Source organism: Athene noctua, chromosome 10 (assembly GCF_965140245.1).
Source record: "Athene noctua chromosome 10, bAthNoc1.hap1.1, whole genome shotgun sequence".
Lineage (NCBI taxonomy): Eukaryota > Metazoa > Chordata > Aves > Strigiformes > Strigidae > Athene > Athene noctua.
Genome location: NC_134046.1, coordinates 3,921,240 through 3,942,923, shown reverse-complemented (window position 1 = coordinate 3,942,923; position 21,684 = coordinate 3,921,240). Strand labels below are relative to the sequence as shown.

General features: G+C 50.2%; 1 protein-coding gene across 2 annotated transcripts in view; it reads left to right on the top strand.

The window, feature by feature from the left end:
* FAM107A (family with sequence similarity 107 member A) overlaps positions 1-21,684 on the top strand; it is a 31,196-nt gene that overhangs the window by 5,102 nt on the left and 4,410 nt on the right. Inside the window, exons 2-4 of one of the 2 annotated variants that reach the window (XM_074914543.1) lie at positions 7,708-7,771; positions 17,575-17,749; positions 21,492-21,648. In XM_074914543.1, the coding sequence (XP_074770644.1) occupies positions 7,708-7,771; positions 17,575-17,749; positions 21,492-21,648 (396 nt within the window). Of the gene's footprint in view, positions 1-7,707; positions 7,772-8,638; positions 9,182-17,574; positions 17,750-21,491; positions 21,649-21,684 lie in introns of those variants that run through there. The other variant, XM_074914544.1, reaches the window with a different exon arrangement.

Below are 21,684 nucleotides of genomic sequence, written 5' to 3'. Positions count from 1 at the left end.
ATCTGTCTGACACAGCCCAGAGTGGAGAGCAGGACCAGGGCTTGTCCCAAATACTCCTCAGAAACTCTCTCAGATGACTTTATCCTGCCTCTTCTTGCCTCCCTCTTCTTCAACCCTTTAAAGACCCCCAGGTGGTGACATCTGGGGACTCTGATTAAGCAGAGACTCCAGGCTTTTGTAGCTTTCAGAGAAAGTAAAATAAAATGCTGTAGCATCCCAGCCCTCAGAAGCCAAATTCATCACAGTGGGTTGCTCTGGCTCCTTGAAAGAGCTCACAGCTTTATTTCTTACCTCTTCATCCCAAGTACAGAGACAGCACAGACACACCAGCTCTAACACTCAGGTAACCCACTCCCTGCCCCCAGAAAGATGAACATTTTGGTCCTGACAGGGTTTTATATGGGCTCAGTGCCGACAGGAAACTAATTGGACACAGCTGCCCCAGTTTAAGGCTCTGACTTCCCCAGCCTGTACTGTTGCTTCTGCAGCTGTGCGGGATCAGCAGCCCGTGTGCTGCATCCTCCATCACAGTGCAAGAACAGCTGCCGTGATATCCATACCGACTCTTTAGACAGCTGAATTTGCCCAGAAATAGGGGTGCACACACAAGTGCAGGACGTGCAGCTTCTTGACCAGTGAGGCAACTGATCCCATCTCACCAGGCCCTGCATGAGAAGCTGCGATCCATGGTTGAAGGTGCTGGGCAGGACACAGAGGAGCGTGTCGCCAGCCCCTCCAGAGGAAGGGCGGATGCTGGCTGGCACTGGCCAACGCTGCCTGCAGCATCGGGGCTGCAAGGGAGCCATGGAGGAGGGCTCAGACTGAAGGAAGGTGCATGATGCACTCGTGGGGAGACCAGGAAGATCCCTGCATGGGAAACGCAGCAGCTGCTGGGTCTGGGATGGCTCAGCAGTCCTCAAATAAAAATGGATTAAAGCAATTAAAGGCTTCACTGCTTCGCTGCTTTGCTCTGTTCCTGGGGGGCTTGTTCAAGTGGTGCCTGCTGCCTCCTCATGAACCCTGCAATAACAGGGACACTTCATCTCTTCCTCTGCTTCCTCCGTTTGCAGCCCACAATGGCAGGCAGCATCCCATCCCAGACAACAGCCAAACTCCCTCTCTTCTGGCCCTTTGGGGTCTCCCGCTGGCACATGCTGCCCACAGGGAACAGGCCACCCTACTCTGCCTTGCCAGCCTGCTACCAGAAGTGCCTGGGGCTGCTGGGGCATTTCTGCTGTTATCTTTCACAAAATCCATTTTTCCAAGCTAAAGACCTATTCTAGTGATCCTGGCCAGGTAAAGAGCACAACAAGGTGATGTCAGAAGAGTGGATTTCTGATGCCAGCACTATCCTTGGCCCCTAACATATAGTCCTTGGTTGTGAAATGGAGTAACGATGCCACTGCAGCCTGGGGACTCTAGGACAGCATGGCACAGTGCCAGAAATAAATATTGTTCCTATTATTCATGTGGCATAAGCCTCTGTTTTTGCAAAATGCTATTCTTCAAGGCACTTTAGAGTGTCTTAATGGTCCCTCTGCAGCATGACAGCAATTCGCTCCAAAACTGCTGGAGCCCTTTTGTGCCAGTGACTGATGCTTTTCTCATGCAGTCAGCAGCATCCCCAGAAATAGCAGAGCAGTCTTTCACATCATCAGCGGTATCACAACTCCAGCACAGGGCAAAAAAAAATAAGCTCCTGAGACAGGTAAAATAATGGTTTATCCATAGCAACAGCTTAACTGCTGCTAACAATATTGAGGTGAGCAATGTAGGTATTGCCAACAGATAGCAGGGTGAGAATTTAGCTTTGTCCTGCCATGCAGCGGCATTATGTGCCCCACATATTGCAAGGGACCAGATTAAAAAGCGCTGAACTGCAGGCGAGGATTTCCTTAGGGCCAAGGGAGAACAGCAGGTCCACCAGCACGCTGCCAATGGATGGATGTGCTGCTCCGCTTTGTGCTGGGGAGCTGCCGAGAGCCTCCTCGTGCCCTTCGCAGCGGGATCTCGGGCTTTGCAGTCAACCTGAATGCTGACAAATGAGCCTTGCGCACGGGCTGCTGCGGGGCTGAGCCCTGTCACTGATTGCTCTCATTAATCTGCAGGAATTTTTTGGCTCAGGTCTGGTGTGTCACACTCCATCTCCCCAGCCATGGGGCCCGGTGCAGTCAGGGAGCAGCATTTGCTCAGCTTCAGCAAGGAGTTCAGTGGGGTCCCTGCCCCGGGGTTGGCAGCTCCAGCAAGCTCCCCTCCCATGCTGCTGCTTCCCTGCTTTAGCATTTTTTTGCACTTTTTTCCGGGCAGTCTGTGAAATCAGACTCGATTTGCCAACTTTCATGGCCGCAGGAGACCTGTGCTTGCCTTCAGGGGCCAGCCCCACCACGAGGATTTGAGAGGACAAAGACAGGCAGAGGTCAGCACAGCACTCATCTGTGTCAAATTGTGTTTGCTTTATGAATAAAATCACACCAAGTGCTATTTGAAGCATTTGCAATTTTCCACTCAACTAGGCAGCAAAGTGGCCACCTGGCTGGTGCTCCCTAAGAGCCGCACAGGAGCTACAGTAACGTGAGCCTGGCTCCGCATCCAGACCCAGAGCCCGGCCTCCTTCTGCAAGCCTAAATTTACAAATGGCTGTTGTCAAAAAATCCCCGAGGCTCATGAGAGTGGCCACAAGCATCCACCCTCAGCTCCACTTTAGCCCAAGAAATGCTGCAGACTTGTAGAGGTCAAAAGACCGGTAATGGAACGTTACACCAATAACTTGATATTTCTTAGAGTCCTTTGCAATATGATAGTCAAATCAGCTATGGTTGTGGCCAGGGACCAGGAGTAATATAAGCTCACAGCTTCGCTTGGAAAACCTGCTCACCCCCGGGCAGGTGCGTATGGAGGGCTGGGCAAGGGCGGCAGAGCAGCGGGTAGCCCGGCACAGGGAGCGACGGGGCTGGCGCTGGGCTGGAGCAAGCCCTGGATTCATGGTGCTTCAGGGACCCTGCTGAGACCCCTCCCCATGACAAGGGCAGGCCACGGCAGCAGATTTCATAGCTGCTGGCTCAGGAGCGCAGGGATGTGCCCGGACATCGACTCCTGGGTGCCTGCCAGTCCCGACTGCAAAACCTGCCAAAATAACAGTGTCCCATAATGAGCTGGGAGCAGAGGAATGTGCACGGTCAAGCTCCCCGAGTGGGAGTAACTCTCCCAAACCCAGCATTGCTCTGCCCCTGCAAGAGACAGGAACTCAAGTTTCTCACAACAGCCTGGTAGCAGCTACATCATGACCTCCATCAGAGCCCCATCTGCCAGCTCTGGAGGGAGTGGGTGTTATGCTGCTAGCCCTCAAGAAATTTTAGAAATTCACCCAAACTGCAGCCCATCCGCTGGCTAAGGCCAGCAGGCAAATAAAAGCAATATTAGGCATTGGGGCATGCTGCTGATTTGCTCTGGTTTTCTCCTGAACTAGAAAATGGTATCATCTCGGCAAACATGTGCACCAGCTTGCTGAATCAAATAAGCCTCAACACCTCACATGGCAAGGCTTTGCAGCAAAACAATCGAGCTGACAGATTTTTATGCATTGACATCACAGATGGGAAAAAATCTTACTAATCCTCAAAAGTTTCTTCCAGTGGGTGATTTCACTGAGGTCTCTGGAATCAGTCCCAGCTGCTGTAAATGAGCACAGACAGACCAGAATTCAGCAATAACACAGGAGATTTGGGCAACGGCTTAGACAGTATCTCAGCATCCGGGAGCATGTAAGAGGTACTTCATACAGAACACCTGGAGCAGCAAGAGGGTATTTGGGGCTAATTCAAAGCAGTAGTAGAATACAACTTGGCTAACCTCTAAATCACGTGGTTTTGTGGCTTCATCACTCGGAGAAATGCTGGCTTTGATCTGCCAACCATCAATGCCTTGTTCCAGGTCATGACAACTTTGTTCAAAGCCCATGGGTTAAGGGCTATTTTAATCAATGGATGTGTTCATTCATTGAACACCGATGTCAGCAGCTGCTACAGCACCTTACGGACAAAGTACCCTTCTCTGAGCCCATCTTCTCCCAAAGAGGTTAGGCAACTTCCAACCCTGCTAATGGTACCTCCCTCCCAAAACCAGGTTTGCAGGAGATTCGCATCAGTTCTCAGCCTGGGTGGCATTTTGCCCACTAATACCTCTTTATCACCATGATCTGATTACAGCAATTTCTTGCCTAATTTATGAGCTCAGACTTTGGCTGTAGTGCAATACAGAGGCTCTGATACTGCACCTTAATGGCACCTGTATTGATCTGAACCTGCCTGAAGCCATCCTCCTCCTCGCCCTTTGCGTGGCTCAGGCTCTGACCACGTTGACGGCTCATTTCCTAATCCTTTTCATCAAAGAACAAACACGGTCCAAAATTACCAGCTATCAGTTTTGCTGCAAGTAAATATTAGAGCACCCACGCGTAGCACGAGTAACCCTGATGAATGGTTTATACAGGGAGGCTGGCTTTGAGCTGCAGTAGGAGCACAGCACTCCTCGAGAGGGGAGCCACGGAGGAGGATGCCTGCTGAGAGCTGGTGGTTCAAAGCAGCCTACACCTGCAAAACTGCCTCCAGATATGTGCTGCAGGAGCCCTTCGCTGAGCATCAGAGTCAGGGCCAGGAAGGGTCATGCTGGGATATAATAATGCCCAGGATGTTTGGGAGTAACATAGAACAGTAAAAGTACAACGTGAGACTACTTACTATTTATATTTTATGTTGCTTTGTTGTGTTTAACCCCACTTAATAACCAGGCTAATTCCAGCTAAATTGGTGGGCGTCCTCGTTGACATTGTCCAAGCAGGCTGGGGATCCCAGGCAAGAGCCGGCCTGCAGGTTCCTGCTCCCAGTGTCTCCAGGATCCTCCCTTTCTCACTGGAGAAATTCCTTGGCCGGGGCCACTGCAGGCTGGTTGATGATGATGATGATGATGGAAGCACTGGGTGGGCTTGGGGCAGCTCCTCCTTCATCCCCCCGGCACAGCATCTGTCCTGCTCGCCCGTAGAGGGGCACAGGGTTACCATCCGATGCCAGATTCTATTACTACTTCTTACCCCTGGCAAGAGGCACTTGCACTGCACACAGAAGTGATTTTCACAGGGAAACAGGAGGTTTGGGGAAATAGCAGGCATTTTCTGCCGATTTACTGTAACAGACCCTCCCCATGTGAGCCTTCACTGTGACAAATGAAGCCATCTGATTCCTGTAGTAGCCATCGCCCTGCCCAGCTGGGTCGGGGACAGAGTCCAGTCCCCTGCTTCTCCCATGGGGAGCAGACAAAATTCTCTATCACCCGGGCAATCATTAACTCCCGGCTGTGAGCTGGGGAGGTGCGAGAAACCGTCCTGCTCTGCAAACACACTAATGGCTCGAGTGGAGATTAGCAGGAGTGCAATTCCAGGCACCCCGTGCCACAGAGGTGACGGGGTATCGGGGACCAGGCAGAGCTCTGACCAGCCTACACTCCCCCTGCCCTTGGCTTTGCCACTGCCAAGGTCACAGTGCAACCAGCGTGACTTCTGTCAGGGGCACATGGAGCAGAGGTCTGGGCTGCTCATCGCAGGCAGCACCTCAGCCAATGTCTAGCATTAACCCAGCGGAGGAAATGTTTAACCAGCCTCCAAGACCTCCCTGCAGCAGGAGGTGAAAAGCTGTCTGCCTTCAAGTCCCAGCCCCGGGTGACTTCAGCGGGGCCAGAATTTTGTCTGCAGATGGGGAGCCTGGGCACGACTGGCGGCAATGCTGCACTCCCAGGCCTGTGCTGAGAGTGGAGATTTAATAAAGATACAGGCAGGCAAGGCCAGGCAGAGCTGTCTGCTCTGTAATTCGCAGCTTGCATCTCCTCAGCGCTGTGGCCAGGCAGACAGCAAGCCCATCTTGGCGGCACTGTTATCTCACTGTCACTGCACACACATCAGCTGGATGCATTGCACAACCATGGAAAAGCCAGTATCTGTGTTGAGTACTCACTTGACACGTCTGGGGGTTTTTTAATACACAGGAGACGTGTCCGCACGAGAAAGCTCCTGTTGCCGCAGCAATTGGTTAGAGAAATGACAGCCAGCAGCCAACATCACTAGCAAAGTAACTCAGCAGCTAGAAGTCCATCTAATGTACAGCCCCAGTAATGAGGAGCCGGCTGTGGGCTCCCCCAGAGCCATCCTCCTCGTCACAGCATTCATTAATCCACCATGCAGCCACCCATCCGTGCCACTCCGCGTGCGCAGCGTTAGTTTCTCTTTACGTGCATGTTGAATGAAAAGAACGCATCACTTTCTCAGCAGGGCAAAGTCCAGTTCCCAAGAAATGAGGCCTCTGTGGCCACAGATGTAAGAAGGGCTGTGCCAAAGCTGTGCCAGAACCGTGCCAGAACTGCTCAGCTCTTCTACCAGCTCCTGGCACTGGGGCTCCCCTGACCTCGCTCCTCGGGGGGTGACACCTCCAAACAAACCCCCGGCAGCACTCACAGCAACATGGAACCATGCAAGGCACAGAAGCCACGATGAGAAATGCTGGGGCGAGCTCCCCGTGTCACCTTCTCCTGGGACATGGAGCCACTTCAGAAGAAACACAGGGGCAGCTGGGGAATGACGCAACCCCATGTCTGCAGGAGCAACTCCAGATAAATATCACCCAGCAATCAGCCACCTTCACACAACCTTCAGGGAGCTACAGGGGGAATACAAAGGCTTTTTGTTAATCCCAAAGACTCAGGAGCACAGGGTGAGATTGCTTACTAATTTAGATAGCAAAGAGAATTTTTGTGCAAGGAGCTTCTAGAAAAACAGCTTTGCTGTGAAAAGCCTTTCGGTTCAGGACAGCAGGTCCTAAGCACCTCACAAACCCAGTTCCCTGCAGAGAGGAGCCCAGATGTGCAGCTGGCCAGGCACTAGGTTGTATCACACAGAAATACGTCCAGAAAATTTAGCTTGCCTTGTTCCAAATTGTTTTACTCAGTCAAAAGCAGGTGTTGATGGATCACAGCCCCTTTCCTGTCCCGCATCTGACAGCCATAACCACACTTATGCACGAACTCAGAGGGTTTAAACTGATGCTTTTTTCCCCCCTTTGACACATCTCCAATAAACTCACTGACCCAAAGCCCCAAACCAGGTGTTGAGCTTTAGCCTACTCAAAGGCAACCCAAGGGGGGTAATACAGATGTGCATCCATTTCTTTTTTCAGTTCAAAATTGAGACAAACTTTTTTGGGGGAGTGTGCAACGAGCAGCCAGGTTACGGGGCAATGGGCGATGTGAGGGGAATCTGCACAGGCACGGAAAGCTCCTGGGGCACACGTGGGCTGTGAGGCAGGTTGCAGTTTGATCAGACAAACTGCACAACCTAGCCCTCTCCTCCACCACAGCCTTGCTCTAGGGGCAAAAGCTGTGTGGGATCTTCAAAATCCTGTCCGTGCCTAACCCACGGCTGGTCGGGTCAGGCTGGCCATGCTCACACCAGCACGTGTACACCATGCACAAGGGAATGCAGACCAGCCTGCCTCCTACCTCCTGCTTCTGATGCTTCATGTCAATTCGATTTAACAGCTCCTGGTCAGGAGGTTAAAAAAAAAAAATAATTCTCTCTAAGTTTCTAATAGCAAATGACCGGCATCTCCTGTAACAGGGAAATACCTGTACAGTCCTTTCCCATTTCTCTCTTGTCCTTTCTTACAGAAAGAATATTCCCTTCAGTCCAAGTGTCCAAATGGAAGCAGGAACCCTGGGAGTGGTGGCTCGGGTGAGTGTCAGCAGCCGGCGCTGCCCCGGGAGGCCTTTGGGAGCGAGCTGGGGGTACCGCTGAGCCCTCGGCTGGAAAACACGACTGGGGTGGGAGAAAAAGCTGGGATGTGGAGAGGAGAAAAATGCAGAGTGGCGAAAATAAGTGATTAAGCACCCCCGTGCCCATGGCAGCCTGGCCTCTTTCTCCAGACCTTCACGGGGCCGGGAGCGTCAGGCCAGGATAGTGTGTGCACCCATGGGTGCCACGGCGTGTGACTGAGGCTGGGCACCACAGCAGTGCTCCCCAGCTTCCCCTACACCCTTCCTCTTGGTGGAAGTGGTTTCACCCCATCCCTGCCCACCTTCTGGGACCAAAACACTCGGCATCTGCAGGCTGGCACGGGGTGACCTGGGCAGAGCTGGACTGCAGCACCCATCTAAGAGCCAGAAGGAGTTGCTGGGATGGTTTAAATCCTTTTCCTCTCCCACCTTTGCAGTTTCTGGTTTCTCAGGCCATGGCAATTCAGGGATGGCCAACACAGCACCTCCAGCCACAGTGAGGAGGGGGATGAGGGGCCCGATCCGGGCAGGGGCTGCATCTCAGCGAGATGAGACCCGGCGCAGCCATGTAGCAGCATCCCACAGCCCTGATGCCATGAGGCTGCCGTGGCTCCCATGCAGGGGCTGCTTCTCCCTCCCATGGGGTGCAGCAGCTGCTCCCCCTGGACCGTGCAGCAGTTGGTAGATGACGGGGTGTTGCAACACGCCAAGGAATAATCACGATAACTCGAGCGGTTGCCCTGGTGCCGGGCTTGGCTGTTGCAGTGGTTGCTAAAGAGAGTGGGCGTGCGGCTTCCTCTGGGGCGATCTGATTTCTCCAGGAGCGTGGCTGAGGCACACTGAGGAGAAATCGTCCTCCGTGGAGCAGGGACACGACCTCTCCACTGGCAGCAGCGGCGGTGCTGAGCAGGCTGCTCGGGCGCCTGGGCACACACGGAGCTGTTTGCTTTAGGGGGGAAAATACGATTAGCTTGCTCATCCGTCCTGGGAAAACATCATCCAGCAAGGAGCAGCAAAGAGAGCAAGTTTTCAGGGTAGCAGAGAGACCTTTGGGACTGGCACTGAGGAGCGGGCAAGGCCACCGGCTGCTACTAGCCAAGCTCCAGATCTCAGTGGGGTCCTGTGGGGTGGCAAGAGCAGCGGGTCGGGAGCACCAGTGCAGCAGCCACCTCCACGTGACGCCCCATCCCTGCTCCCGCCGGACAGACCTGGCAGGAGCCAGGCGGCTTCGTCGGACCTGGCCAAAAGTCACGCAGGCGCGAGCGTAGCCGGGCAGAAGCGGCAGCCTCAGCCCCCACAAGCCCCATGTCGTGGGGTGCGGGGCAGCACCTGCCCCCTGGGCTCCCCAGGGCCACGCTGCGGAAATCAGGTAAGTCCAGGGCCCCCCGAGCTGCTCCGGGGGGGTCCCCGCTTCTCTGCCAGCTCCCCCCTGCAGGGACGGGCTGCTGAGCCCCGGTGGGATCAGTCTGCACTGCATACAGGTTTATGCATAGGTGACTTTGGACCCTGTTTCGAATTTTCTTAGAGATATCATGTTACTTTAATACTTCAGTAGCTGGCTGAGAAGCTGCCCTTCTGCTTCTGCTTTTCCAAACAGACCTGTATCCCACAAGAAATTCTCCAAGCAAACCCACAACTGCGATTCAAACCTTCTTCTTGGAGAGGCATTGGGTCGGGCAGGGGGCACTTGCTAAATACAATCCCTGCAAATCAACAGGGGAGGATTTTCTCCGTGTTGAACAAAATACCTTTGATCTACCTTAAAACATCAATTAATGATTGATGGGCATCTCGATCATAGGCAGGCAAATGCACAGAGCAAATATTTGATGTGATATTAGAAGTAAGTTTGTGATGGAGAAATGCTGCTAAGCATCTGTCACTGCTTAACAAAACTAAACAAGCTGCTCCACATGCCACTTGCACAAGGCACGGGGCTGATGTCCCTCGGTGATTGCTAACAGAGTGGGATCCCAGCCTTGTTATCTTTGCTTATCACAGTCCAAGGTAATTAAACGAAATGATTAACCAGCACACCCAACCCTGCCTGCCTGCAGGCAGAGGGGATCTTGCTGCTGCCTGACTGTACAAGCATTTCCAGCGTTAGCCAACACAAAACAGGGGACCAGTAACTTCTGCACAGCTCAGCCAGCCCCAAACCTGACGGAATTTCTCTCTTCCAAATACATGTGCATGCGTGCAGAGCCCAGCAGGTGACCGTGGTGACACTCGGGGTCCTTTACATTTGGGGTGATGGCAGCTGGCGGGGTGTGAGCAGCCCGAGCTGAGCCAGTGCCCGCTCTGTGCCCCCCCCTTATGCAGGTTAAAGGGGGGACCCCAGCCCCACAGGCTGCAGTGCTGGCACGGCACTCGGCAAGGGTGGGCAGCACTGGGGGCACTGGCTGGACTGGGGAGACTATACTGGTGGGAGAATACTGCCTGTACTGGTGGGGAGCAATGGCTGTACTGGTGGGGAACACTGGCTATACTGGTGCGCAGCACTGGCTGTACTGGTGGGGAGTCCCATCCCCAACATGTGCTCAGCAGAGAGGCAGAGGCTGGAACGGGGGTGACATTTGGCAGCAGTTCTGGAAGCTGCAGGGCCGTGTCCCCCTGCCCTGTTTTACAGTTCCATGAGGTTTTTCTTTCCTTTCCAACCCCGCCACCTCACGGGGTTTATTCCTGGGCATCAGGGCTGAGCAAAGGTGAGGGGACCTGGGGCACCCACACCTGCTCCCCTGAGACAGTCACATCGAGTTACGTTCAACTTTTTGCATTATAAATACCAGAATTAGCCTTGCTTAATTATTTAAAACTATAGATTAAAAGCAGACAAAGGCTCCTTGCCTCCTTTCCAGAGTACGCGTATCATTTATCGGTGATACGGTCGCCTGGTGACAAGCAAGGGGGAGCATGCCAGGTCCCTCAATGTGCTCCAGAGCTGCCAGCATGGCAGGAACCAGAGAGGAAAATCACAGTGAGGATGGGAACTGGTACCGTCTCATCCAGGGAGGGTAACAATTAGCATCTGCCAGGCCTTGGGTTTGCATTATTATTATTATTATTGTTGTTGTTGTTATTATTACTGTTACTACTACTATTATCATCATCATTATTAACATCATCATTATTAAAAACATCATCATCATCCATCACCAGGGCAGTAAGCCACAGCAGTCATTAAACTAATGTGAAGGAATGACAGTGACACAGGGATTAGTCGGGGTGTTAAGGTGCATTTTGCAGGCTCAGCTGCGGGGACTCACCAGCCAAAGGGCAGCACCCACATCACCCCACTAAAGTTGGCACCTGGGTGCCCCGTTCTGCCCTGAACCTACCAACCATGGCAGAAAGCAACTTTCAAAAGCAAGTGCCCAGCTTTGAGGTCAAAGCATTTGTCCTCCCAGCAGCAGATCCTCCGCAACCCAGTTGCACACCTGAAAGCTGCTCTCACTGCACAGAGGTTTGGGGCTCGTGAAGACTGGCATGCAATGGTTTCCCTGCCCCATGATGCCAACCCCAGCTGTTCTATGTTTCTAAAATACAATTAATTAATGTGAGGAAAATCCTGCAAATTAGCAAATGCCATCAACTTAAGAATCCAAAGTGAAAGACAAACTTACAGCTTACCATAGAGCATCACCTTTTCTGTCACTGCACTCTCATGGGTGAAGCCAAACTCCAGCTCCACTTCAGACACTGGAAATGCATTGACTGAAAGTTCATGCTCTAAAATGAAAAAATAATGTTAACTTCTGATTAACAGGTAGAACTGTACATGTACCAGTGCTTAAAAGGAACGGAGGGTAGTTTCAAGATTCCATGCACAGGCAGGTGTAAAGCCCTGCAGTGTGAGGACAGGCTCGCTCCTCGCAGCCCTCCCGAGGAGGAGGGTGTAAGGGATGGTGCCCTCAGCCTGGGGAAGGGAGGGCTCCTGGGGAGCAGATGCCATCAGGAGCCATAGCCCAGAAAACAGAACGTTCTGTGGTTAAATGTGTCAGAAACTCACGTTATTTCCCTGGCTCAGGTTCCTTGTGTAAATAGCTTTCAACTGGCTCTGCTGACCCATATGAAGTGTGTTGGTTTTGCAGTCCCCTTACTTGTGGGATGTGTATGACCAGTTTCTTTCAGCAGCCCTTTGCTAATCTGCTGGTTCTTTAAAATAAGACACATTCATGAATAAATCCCAGGCATCCAGAAAACCAGAGGTTCTTGTCTGTAGCCACAGTTTTTAGTGATCTTTCCTACTCAGGAAACAGTCCCTTGGGTCTGTTTACAAACCCAGGGGGGTCTGTTTGGGTCCCTTGGGTCTGTTTGTCTGTTTACAAACCCAGACCCAGGTCTCTGACCTGGGCTGACCTGAGGTTTTTGCCCAGTCTCATCTTTTCTACCAAGTAACAGGGTTTCATAGATTTACAAATAGCAATACCATCTGAGCTTGGATCCCATTCCCATAGTAATGCCTTCTGCCTGGTTTTATGTGGATGGCATTTCCCAGAGGCCCATTCTCTGCCCAGAAAGGGATCCCCATATGATATTTTTAACAAGAGCAGTTTGGTCATCATCTGTCCCTATTGACCAACCTCTTCTGAGATGCTCTAGTTGGAAAATCAGTTCTCAAATGACACAAACAGCTGAAATAAAAGACGCCAAACTATGTCTGCTTTATAGATTTCAACTCAATGTAACACTGACCTGTACTGTAGAAGACAGCATCCACAGCTTTGCAAGTTAAGGCTGCTGAGAAGCAAGAGGGCAGCAGTGCATGGGGCAGGGCATGTGCAGAGCAGGGCTGCCTGCGGTGCTGAAGGAAGAGAAACTCGGTTTGCAGGTGGCATGGAAAATGGCTGTAGATGCACAGGGGAAGGGCAAGAGGGTCACAGAGGGGCAGGACATAGAGGAGGAGGCATTTCACATGAAAACCTGCAAAAACCAGCTGGTGTCCTGCCGCACCCTCTGTTCTCCCATACAGGTGCAAGTTGAGAGGTGCTGGGGAGGAGACCAGATCTCCACCCTACAACTTTCTAAACCCAGAAGCTATGGATTAATTTTCTTTTTAGTTTCTTTTGGTTTTCCCTTTGTGAAGAACAGCTGGAGCCATGCAGCCAGCCATAAGCAGAGCTGGACCCCTCAGGTTACCTGTCCTTTCCAGGGCCATTAATCCCCTTAACATTCCTGGGGATTATTTCCATCCCCACAGGACGGTGCAGCAGGATGCCAGCAGCATCCCGGGGAGCAGCACATGGCCCATGGTCCCGACGCAGAGGGGCTCACACGGTAACCCACTGCGGAGAGACAAGTCGCTTAATCTTAAATAAACACTCTGTGAAGGGCATCTCCTCTGTCCGAAGGAAACCAAAAAAGCAGCAGCAGCGAAGGGAATTGTAGATCAGCTCCGGCCGCAGCCAAGCCCCCATTCTGATGCCTGTCCCTGGGCATGAGTCAGTCCTCCTCCTCCTCTCCAGGAGCAGAATAAAACCTCTCTTCTTCCTCTGGGCTGCACAAAAGCCACCCAGCACCCCAAGTGGCACACCGTGTTCTACGCCCCAGTTTAATGCATTATTTGCAGCATTCAGTTTTTCAAATGCATTTAATATCGCGCCAAAACTGCCTGATATCCTCTTCCCCAAAAGACTGGGGCTAAGCGTAATCACAAGTGGAAACAATTTGCCCGAGGGTTGCAGACTGAGGATTTTATCACAAGTCACCCAGGAATTGGGGGATTTATAAGCATTTCCAGGTGGTCTGAGTAGGAATTTTGGCTTTGCTTTAGGTCAGAACAGACCAAAATATTAAAAAGTCATTTTTCTCCTCCAGCCAGTCCCACACCCTGGGGTGGTCTCTGGGCCATCTCCAAGATGCTGAATATTCCCTGTGAGGTCTCCTAGAAGATTAATCAAGACTGGGAGCCCTTTTCACAGCTACAGTTGGGAGAGGAGATAATACCACGCATGAAGTCCAAGGATCTGCCAGTGGCCCCGACCTCCTCATCCAGGCAGCCTTTCTTTTTACTTACAGAAAAGTATCTTGAAAATGTACATTTCCTAGAAAGCCTCAGGCTTCTAGAAACGAGGAAAGGGAAAATATTTAAAAGCAAGCAAAATACTGAGTATGTCAAAGCAAACAGCTACTTTTTACAAGCAACAATCCAAAGCAGATCTATTTAAAAGGTCATGCTGTCTTTCTGAGTACAGCAGAGGGTATTAAAATGCACATGTATTTTTTTGTTTATATCTTGCCAAGAACAATATAAAAATGTCTAACACCTTCTGCTGATTTATGATGGTGGCCAAGGAGGTGCCAGAGCAGAGCCTTGTTCATTGATCTACGGCTGAATCATGCAAAACCAGACATCCTGCTGTAAATCCACTGCAGAGACCTGTCTTGATTTATACCTCCAGCACTATAAATAATGACAAAAAGCAGCCTGATAGCAGTCTGTCTCCCCTTACATGGACATGAATTACATTAGGTCTTGAAGATGATAGATCTACTCCACAAGAAACATTTTGCACTGGGTCCCTATCTGCCAACCTGCAGGAGAAAGGATGCCCCGTCCTTACTCCCAGCGTAACCCCAAGATGTGTTCCAGGCTCACCAATATTTTTATATTCTCATTTTTCTTTTTTCTGCTCAATGCAGATGAAGACATTCCTTAAATTGATTCAGATTGAAGTCTTCTGAAGGTTTACAAGTGCTATTTTTGTAAGTGAGGTTCAAGGCTCCTTGCAGTCCTGGTCAGGGACAAGGTTGGGGCTTTGACTTTGTCCCCCAGGCAGACAGCAGCACAGACACCCACTGGAAGCCAAACCCTCGAGGTCTGCACACCCCTAGGCACAGCTAGCACAGTGAAAACCAAGCTCAGAGCTACCTGCTGTGTCCTCACAGTATTGTTCAGGCAAACTGCACTCATTGTGAGGACTTTTGCATGCTGATTGAGAGCCGCCTGGCCAGAAATGCTTCCAGTTGGTTTCAGTTCCTCCCATTCCTTCCTTCCCGGTATTTTCTTCATTTCTACTAATTTCAGGGAAAAGTTCCCCATCTGCCTTCAGTAAATAAATTGATAAATTGCTGCTTCTTTGTAAGCCGCAGCCATGCAACGTGAGAGTGCTGCAGTCTGGAAATAACTACATTAGCCAAGTTAAAACCGTCAGGCTCGCCACGGTGCTCCCCCAAAATACTGCATGAGCAGGGGGTCCCCCAAGGCAGGGAGGGGCCCTTCCCTCATCATCCTGGGTGTCTGGGGGGGGTGGAAACACCACAAGACCAAACTGAAGGGCTGGATGACGCCGTGCAATAGCGTTGTACGCTGCTGGGAGTTAGCCCTGTGTGGATGTGGGACAGCCTGCCCTGAGCGAATCTCCCAGGATCTGGGTCTTGGAGGTAGGGAAGAAGGGATTCCCACTCCTGAAGTGCAAAAGAAAGCCTGCACATCATGGAGGCAGGGGGAAAACAGGACTTTATAAGTAACGGTGCTGCACCAGTGCCCCAAGAGCTAGTACAGCTTAGCAGCGGGGCCTGAGAGCTACTTGAATAGCAAAAAAAATACCAAAGTCACTGGAGTTACAGCCTTTTACAGCATCCAGGCTGATCCTTCAGGCTTGGTTGGTCATGTAATCCTTCCACACTCGCTGCCCGCTGCATTATCCCCCAACGGAGCACAACAGATGGATTTAAGGTGGACAAATCCAAAATTGATAGCCCCAGCCCTTCTCCTGCTGTGCGGCAGGATTTGATACCCAGCACACAAGCAAGCACGGGCATCTCTGTCCCTGGAGGCAGCTCTGGTCTAAACGACAGCACAGGAACAGTGGGAAAAGGGCAACAGGATAACAGAACGACACTGAGGCTAGTCTGTTAGTAATGCTGCCCAAAACCAGTGTTTCCTTTAAAAACACCTGGCATTTTATTAAAGTTACAGCACGGAGAGACTTTTTTGTTTGAAGAATGAAGACATTGCTTTGCCATTTGAAATGAGAGCTCATCCATTTCATTCATGCCAAAACAAACCTTTGCTTTTGTACCTTCCTTCCTTGTCTTTTGTCTGTCTCTTCTCCTGTGGGAAAAAAAAAAAAAAAAAAAAAAAAAAAAAAAAAAAAAGACCAAAGAAGAGAGGAAGAAGGGAAAAAAAAAAAAACAAAACCCCAAAGTAATTTTACCCCAGTCAAAACGTTTTCTCATTGTTCAAAAGCTGGCTTTCACCTTACAAAAATTAGCTATAAATTGTGCTGCCTTAACCCTTGACCTTCAGTCGCTGGAAGGCAACGCTGAGCCCCCAGTTTCAGCCTGGGGGGTTGGCCCCACAGGGGTTTGAGTCAGCCTGACACTTGCCATCAAACATCAAACCACACCACCTTCCCTCTGCCAGCAGTGATGTATGATCCTAGAGGAAAATAATTTCATACAAGAAATCACCAGTTTCAGCTTCCAAGCGCCCTTTAAATACGGACCAAACTATTCACCCCAATTACACTCCTGTAATGGGCTCTGATTTGTTTCTCTTTGTTCCCAAAGCAGTAGGGCACCAGCCACATTAACATTCAATGAGAAGTTGTTTGATATTGAATCATTTCTTCAGCAGTATTATTCCTTACACAATCCTGTTTGATTGCAATCCACTTCACATTTGATAAGTACTTACCGACTAAGAAAGAATGACCCAGCCTGCTTTCTCTTGCCTTTTTTTATTGATTTCTCTTTTAAAAGGATTTTATTCCTTTTATACATGAGATTGCAATAAGAGAGAGAGGCAACGTTACTGAACAACTGTTTTCCTTGCTGCTCTACCAACCCGTATAGCTTCACACTAGGCCCCCAAAAATACTGTAATAACGAGACACTTACAGACATGGAGCTGCCTACACCCTTTTCCTGGGACATTTTATTCTTACTGGTAACCTTCCAAATTGTTCAAATGAATAGCCAGGAATAAATTGCTCTTTCTGAGTCCCTGATTAGACCGTACACTGAATAATTGTAGGCAGCCCCACTGTGCTCTGCATTTAAAGACACAGCCCACCGCACGCAGTTTGTCTTATAGCTTGTGCTTTGCACTCACTTTGTGTAGGGTTTTTTTTGTAAAGAAGAAATGTAGAGCACTTGGAAAATACCAACAGTGAATGTGCCCTGTGGTTTGCCTGAAATCCAAGCTGCCATCGCTTCCAAAACAGTGGGTTCTTGTTCTTACATCCAGAACATACAAATTATTACAGTACAATTACATAGTGGGCGAATGATGCTTTTCTTGGCATTGGGCTCGATCCTGATTATTAGGCCTGCAGGATATCAGTAAAATCTTTCCTTGACAAGAGGTTTCAGATACAGCAGCACTTCCTCAGGCCCTTCAAATCCCACAGCATCCCTCTGTGCTAAGAGACTGACAGCCTCAGCCAGGATGACCAAGGCAGCAGCTCAGCATCATCCACACTCATGGGTGTTTCCAGTTTTAGTTAGACCTATCTTGCATTAATTAATCCTTGCCACTAAAGGCTGCAGCCACGGAAGCAAGCGGCTGACAAGTAATTTAAGTCATCTAATTGATATGTGGCTTATCAAAAAACCAAAGTGAATATTTTTTACCACATCTAAAAAGCCCACACCAGCACATGGAGGCACGTGCAGACAGACACTGACGCGGGTGCCGAGCAGCTGGGCAGGCACTATCTCTTCTCCTCTGTCTTGCCCAGGGGAGGAGAGCTCCAGCAAGTTCCCACAACACAGCAGGGTAAGACTTCTCATGCAAACACTTCTCTTTCCTTCCAGCATCGATGTACACTGAAATCCAGCGGGAGCAACCAGACAGTGGGAATATCCTGAATCAGCCAGACTACATAGACGGAAACCCAGACCTCATAAAACCTAAAAAGCTCCTAAATCCTGTAAAAGCCTCAAAGAGCCACCAAGAGCTGCACAGAGAGCTGCTGATGAACCACAAAAGGTAAGAGGAGGTTGCAGCCTGCCACTGGAGAGGTCTGAGAGGTGCTGAGCCATCGGAGCTCAGCAGCCAAGGCAGAGACGCTAGCGACAGCCCGCAGGTTGGAAGGGCACGATAAATCCCTTCACTTGCACACAAACACAGTGTAACACTTGCTGTAGCCCTTTCCTCTTTTCTCTGATGTGACAGTTTCTTTTAAAACAAAAGCAGAACGAAAAGCCCCCTGCTCTGCCATCCTGAAGCATCAGTTAGCACTTCTCAGAGCTGCTTGATATTTCCACCCACCTCAAGCCACAGGCAGTGGAAGATGAGAGGCATCCCTACAGCCCCTTTCTTGGTGTCCCACACATATTTTCTCCCTGGTCCCGTTTTTTTCTATATCTCCATCACTGACTTGCCAAGTCCCCAGCAATGTGCAGCATTCCTGTGTGCTTTAAGGTCAACCCAGAGGCAGGAATTGGTGTGGGCTGGATGGAGCCATTGAAAGCTGGGAGAGCACCAGAGTGAGATCATCTCTACAAGGAGAAGGCTAAACACTCTCTCCCTAAAAATCAAACAGGTAAGAATAGTCTAGAATTCACATTCCTGACGTCCTACCCCATCACCCCAATTTAACTCTTTGAGGGTACAGATGCAACATCAGGAAAATAACACCAGTGACTGAAAACCTATAACCACACCATTGTGGCAACTGTCTGAACGTCAGTGCAATAAAAGAATATTCAGTTCAGAGGCTTTTTAGCACAGCAAGAAATCTCCTGACTTTATATTGACATTTTCTGAACACTCTGAAATATTCTGACACGATAGCACTCTGGCCGTCTAATTAAAAGGAGCACAGCCTCTGTTCAAAAGGACTACAGTCCTCACAAGAACCAGACACATACATTAATTCAGCAATCAAGCCTGCCAGCAGGGTGCATTAATCAATACTGGCACTGGCTAGGCTTGGGTTTGATTTGATTTTCCCAGGATCACAAGAATTACAGGGACCATACCCAGGCCATTCTCTGGCATCAAGGCAGAGGTAACTATACCAGGCAGATATTTTTAAAACTCTCTGGCTTGAGAGTGACCATACCCTGCCTAGTGATACAGCTCAGTTTAAAGGCTCGCCACCAGCATTGGCTTTGATCTCAGAGAACATTATTCCAGCCTAGCCGTGATGGAACAAAGAATCAAGAAATCCCTGCAATGGAGGTAGCAGAGACGAATGGTGGCAGACAGGGTACAGACCCCAGAGCATCAGACTGAGCTGAACTTCCAACTGGCAAACAAAAAGTACATCACCACTCTGTATTGTAGTTCTGTGCCTGACACCGTGTTACATCCATATGTGCCACCAGAGAGTGGCAGGAGGCAGCTCCACTGCAGCCGTCCTGCATCTCCTGACCCCTCTCCTTATAGTCCTGTACGTCTCAGGCATCAGTTTAAACCTGCTTTGGTTCTGGCCTCCCAAATATTTTTCAGCAAATATGTGACACAAACCCTACTGCAAACAATAATCCATCATTGCTGGTTTCTTCTCACTCTCAAATCTCCCAGTTTTGCTTCCTGCTACATGTTACTATAGAGTGAGAGCAGGGAGAAGAGGAGAGGGAAGGATCTATGACTTGCTCCTGTTTCTGCTTTGCTGTTGGTTTTCCCCCTTAAGCAGCAAGAAGCAGCAACTCAAATCAGCAGCTTGTGCAACAAAACCCTTATCTTAGTCAACACCTCTGGATACTAACACCACAGGCTGATTTAATCAAAGCGTAGTAACAAATCCACAGGCACCATTGCGAGCTGTGTCTCCAGCAAGCCAAGGCAGGTTTGCCTTCTCTCAAGCCTTGGCAAAAGCACTTCTGCAGCATCCAAGTTCTTCCTGCCTTGAAAAACCATCATGAAAGCTTGAGGCCAACGCTATAGCTACCTTCACTGATGTTGCCATGAATTTTGTCCTGTCATAAAGCAAAAAAATAAATTACAATAGGAAGCATCGTTATGCTTGGCACTGGAAAGATGCGAGCACTGGTCCCCAGCCATGCTGTGACAGCACAGAGGTTTGCTGCATCTAGAGAGCATTTCCCTCTCCTGCCTGCCACTTCTGTTTCTCATGATGTGAGATATCACCTCGGCGCCTGCCACCCCGCCAAGAAAGCTCCGTAATTCACAGGGCTTGATGTCTCTGCTTTCAAATGACCTTAGCAGAAACCAGCCAGCTTTTGGTCAAGAGAAACCTCCCACTGCTGGGGAGCAGCAGGTTGGCATTAATAGCGCACCCCAACCCGCCGTGCCCTGGGCAAGCCCTTACCACAGACATGGGGAGTTCCCCTCCTCACCTCAAAACAGAGCTTCACCCCCAGGCACACCAAACACCCCACACTTCACAATGCAACTTGTAAATGCTCTCAGCTGATCGATTTAACTGAGTGGTAAACCCAGCTCACGAAAGCAGTCAGGCCCCACTCCTTCCCTGCGCGACAGCTGTGAGGTCTTCAATTCCTTCTCCTCAAAAATACAACTTCAGTCAGCTACTTCTAGTCCGGTATTTTCGTGCAAGATTATTTACATTCCAGCTGCTATTGCAGAAGATAACCTGCGTAAACCGGCCTTGACCACTTCTTAGTAATCTGGTCTTCAGTGACACAAAAAAATTCTCTGCAAAAATTCAGCAAATGTTTGACTTCCCAGCAGCTTCGGCTTTGCCTCTCTCTGGATAGGGCTTGGCGGGGCAGAGTCGCTGCTTTTAGTGATTTAAGCCAGGAAGCTGATGGACTTTACAAAGGCAGATTCCTTCCAGAGGAGATGAGTTGGTCAAACCACTATCCTGGAGGGCAAGAACCATCCTACGACCACGCAGGAGCACATATGGACTTGTTCCACATCCACCCTCAGCCCTACACAGCCATCACTACTCCCAGGCTTCCAGGGGCACAGAAGTTGGTGGGAAGGTGCCCAGGGCCAGCTGCAGGAGGTAAATCTCCGCGTCTAAATTCAGGCATGGCAATATTCAAAGTGTTAGTTTTCTGAAATTTGTTTGGAGAACTTCTTTCATCTCTTTACCACATATCTCTGCCTTGCCTGCATGCCCTTGCCGTTATCCCAGCCTTGGCGCCTCCCGTGACAGAGCAGGGCTCCGAGCAGCCCCGCTGCATCTGAGATGCTTCGGGTGGCCGAAGGGGAACCAGGTGCCTGTGCCATCGGCAAACACTCTGGCTTCCAGGAGAAAAGGACATTTCATTCTGGCCTCTTGACCCAAACTCTCCATGTCAACAGAGGGATCGCAAGCCCTCAGCTCTGAAGCAAAGCTGGGATGCAACAGGGAGGGAAGGAACTGCCAGGACAATTATTGCAGATCAATGACTACCCCTGCTGGTGGAAAAAAAATCGTCATTATTTAAAATGCCCTCAACGCAGCTGAATCCGTCACTGACATAATTAAAACGAACAACAGCAGGAGCCAACAGAAGGTCCCATTTCCACACCTGACCCAGAAAGCTCTGTCACCTCAATGCAATGGGATTAGCAAAAACTCCCAAGCACCACAAGCCCCATCACGGACAGCAAACACAGTGCTTGCCCAAGGCAGGTCCCAGCACTAAGGGACGGCAGGATGGGTTTCTGGACCAGGACTGGTTTGTAGACCAGGTCTCCCGTGTTTCCATGTAGAAGCAAAAAGAGTTTTGGGGTTGCTGGGCTGGCAGTAGTTACACTCCAGGGTGTAAGTGCTCTGGCCCTGATTTATCTGCTTTTTTATCCACAGGGGTTTGAGCATGGAGAGCAAACCAGAGCTGCAGCGGGTGCTCGAGCACCGACGGCGAAACCAGCTCATCAGACAGAAGAAGGAAGAGGAAGAGGCAAAGAAATTGCAGTCTCCTTTTGAAAAAGAGCTATTAAAGAGGCACCAGAGGCTGGATCAGGTAGAACTGAGTTTTCAGCCACCCCCAGGTTATCCT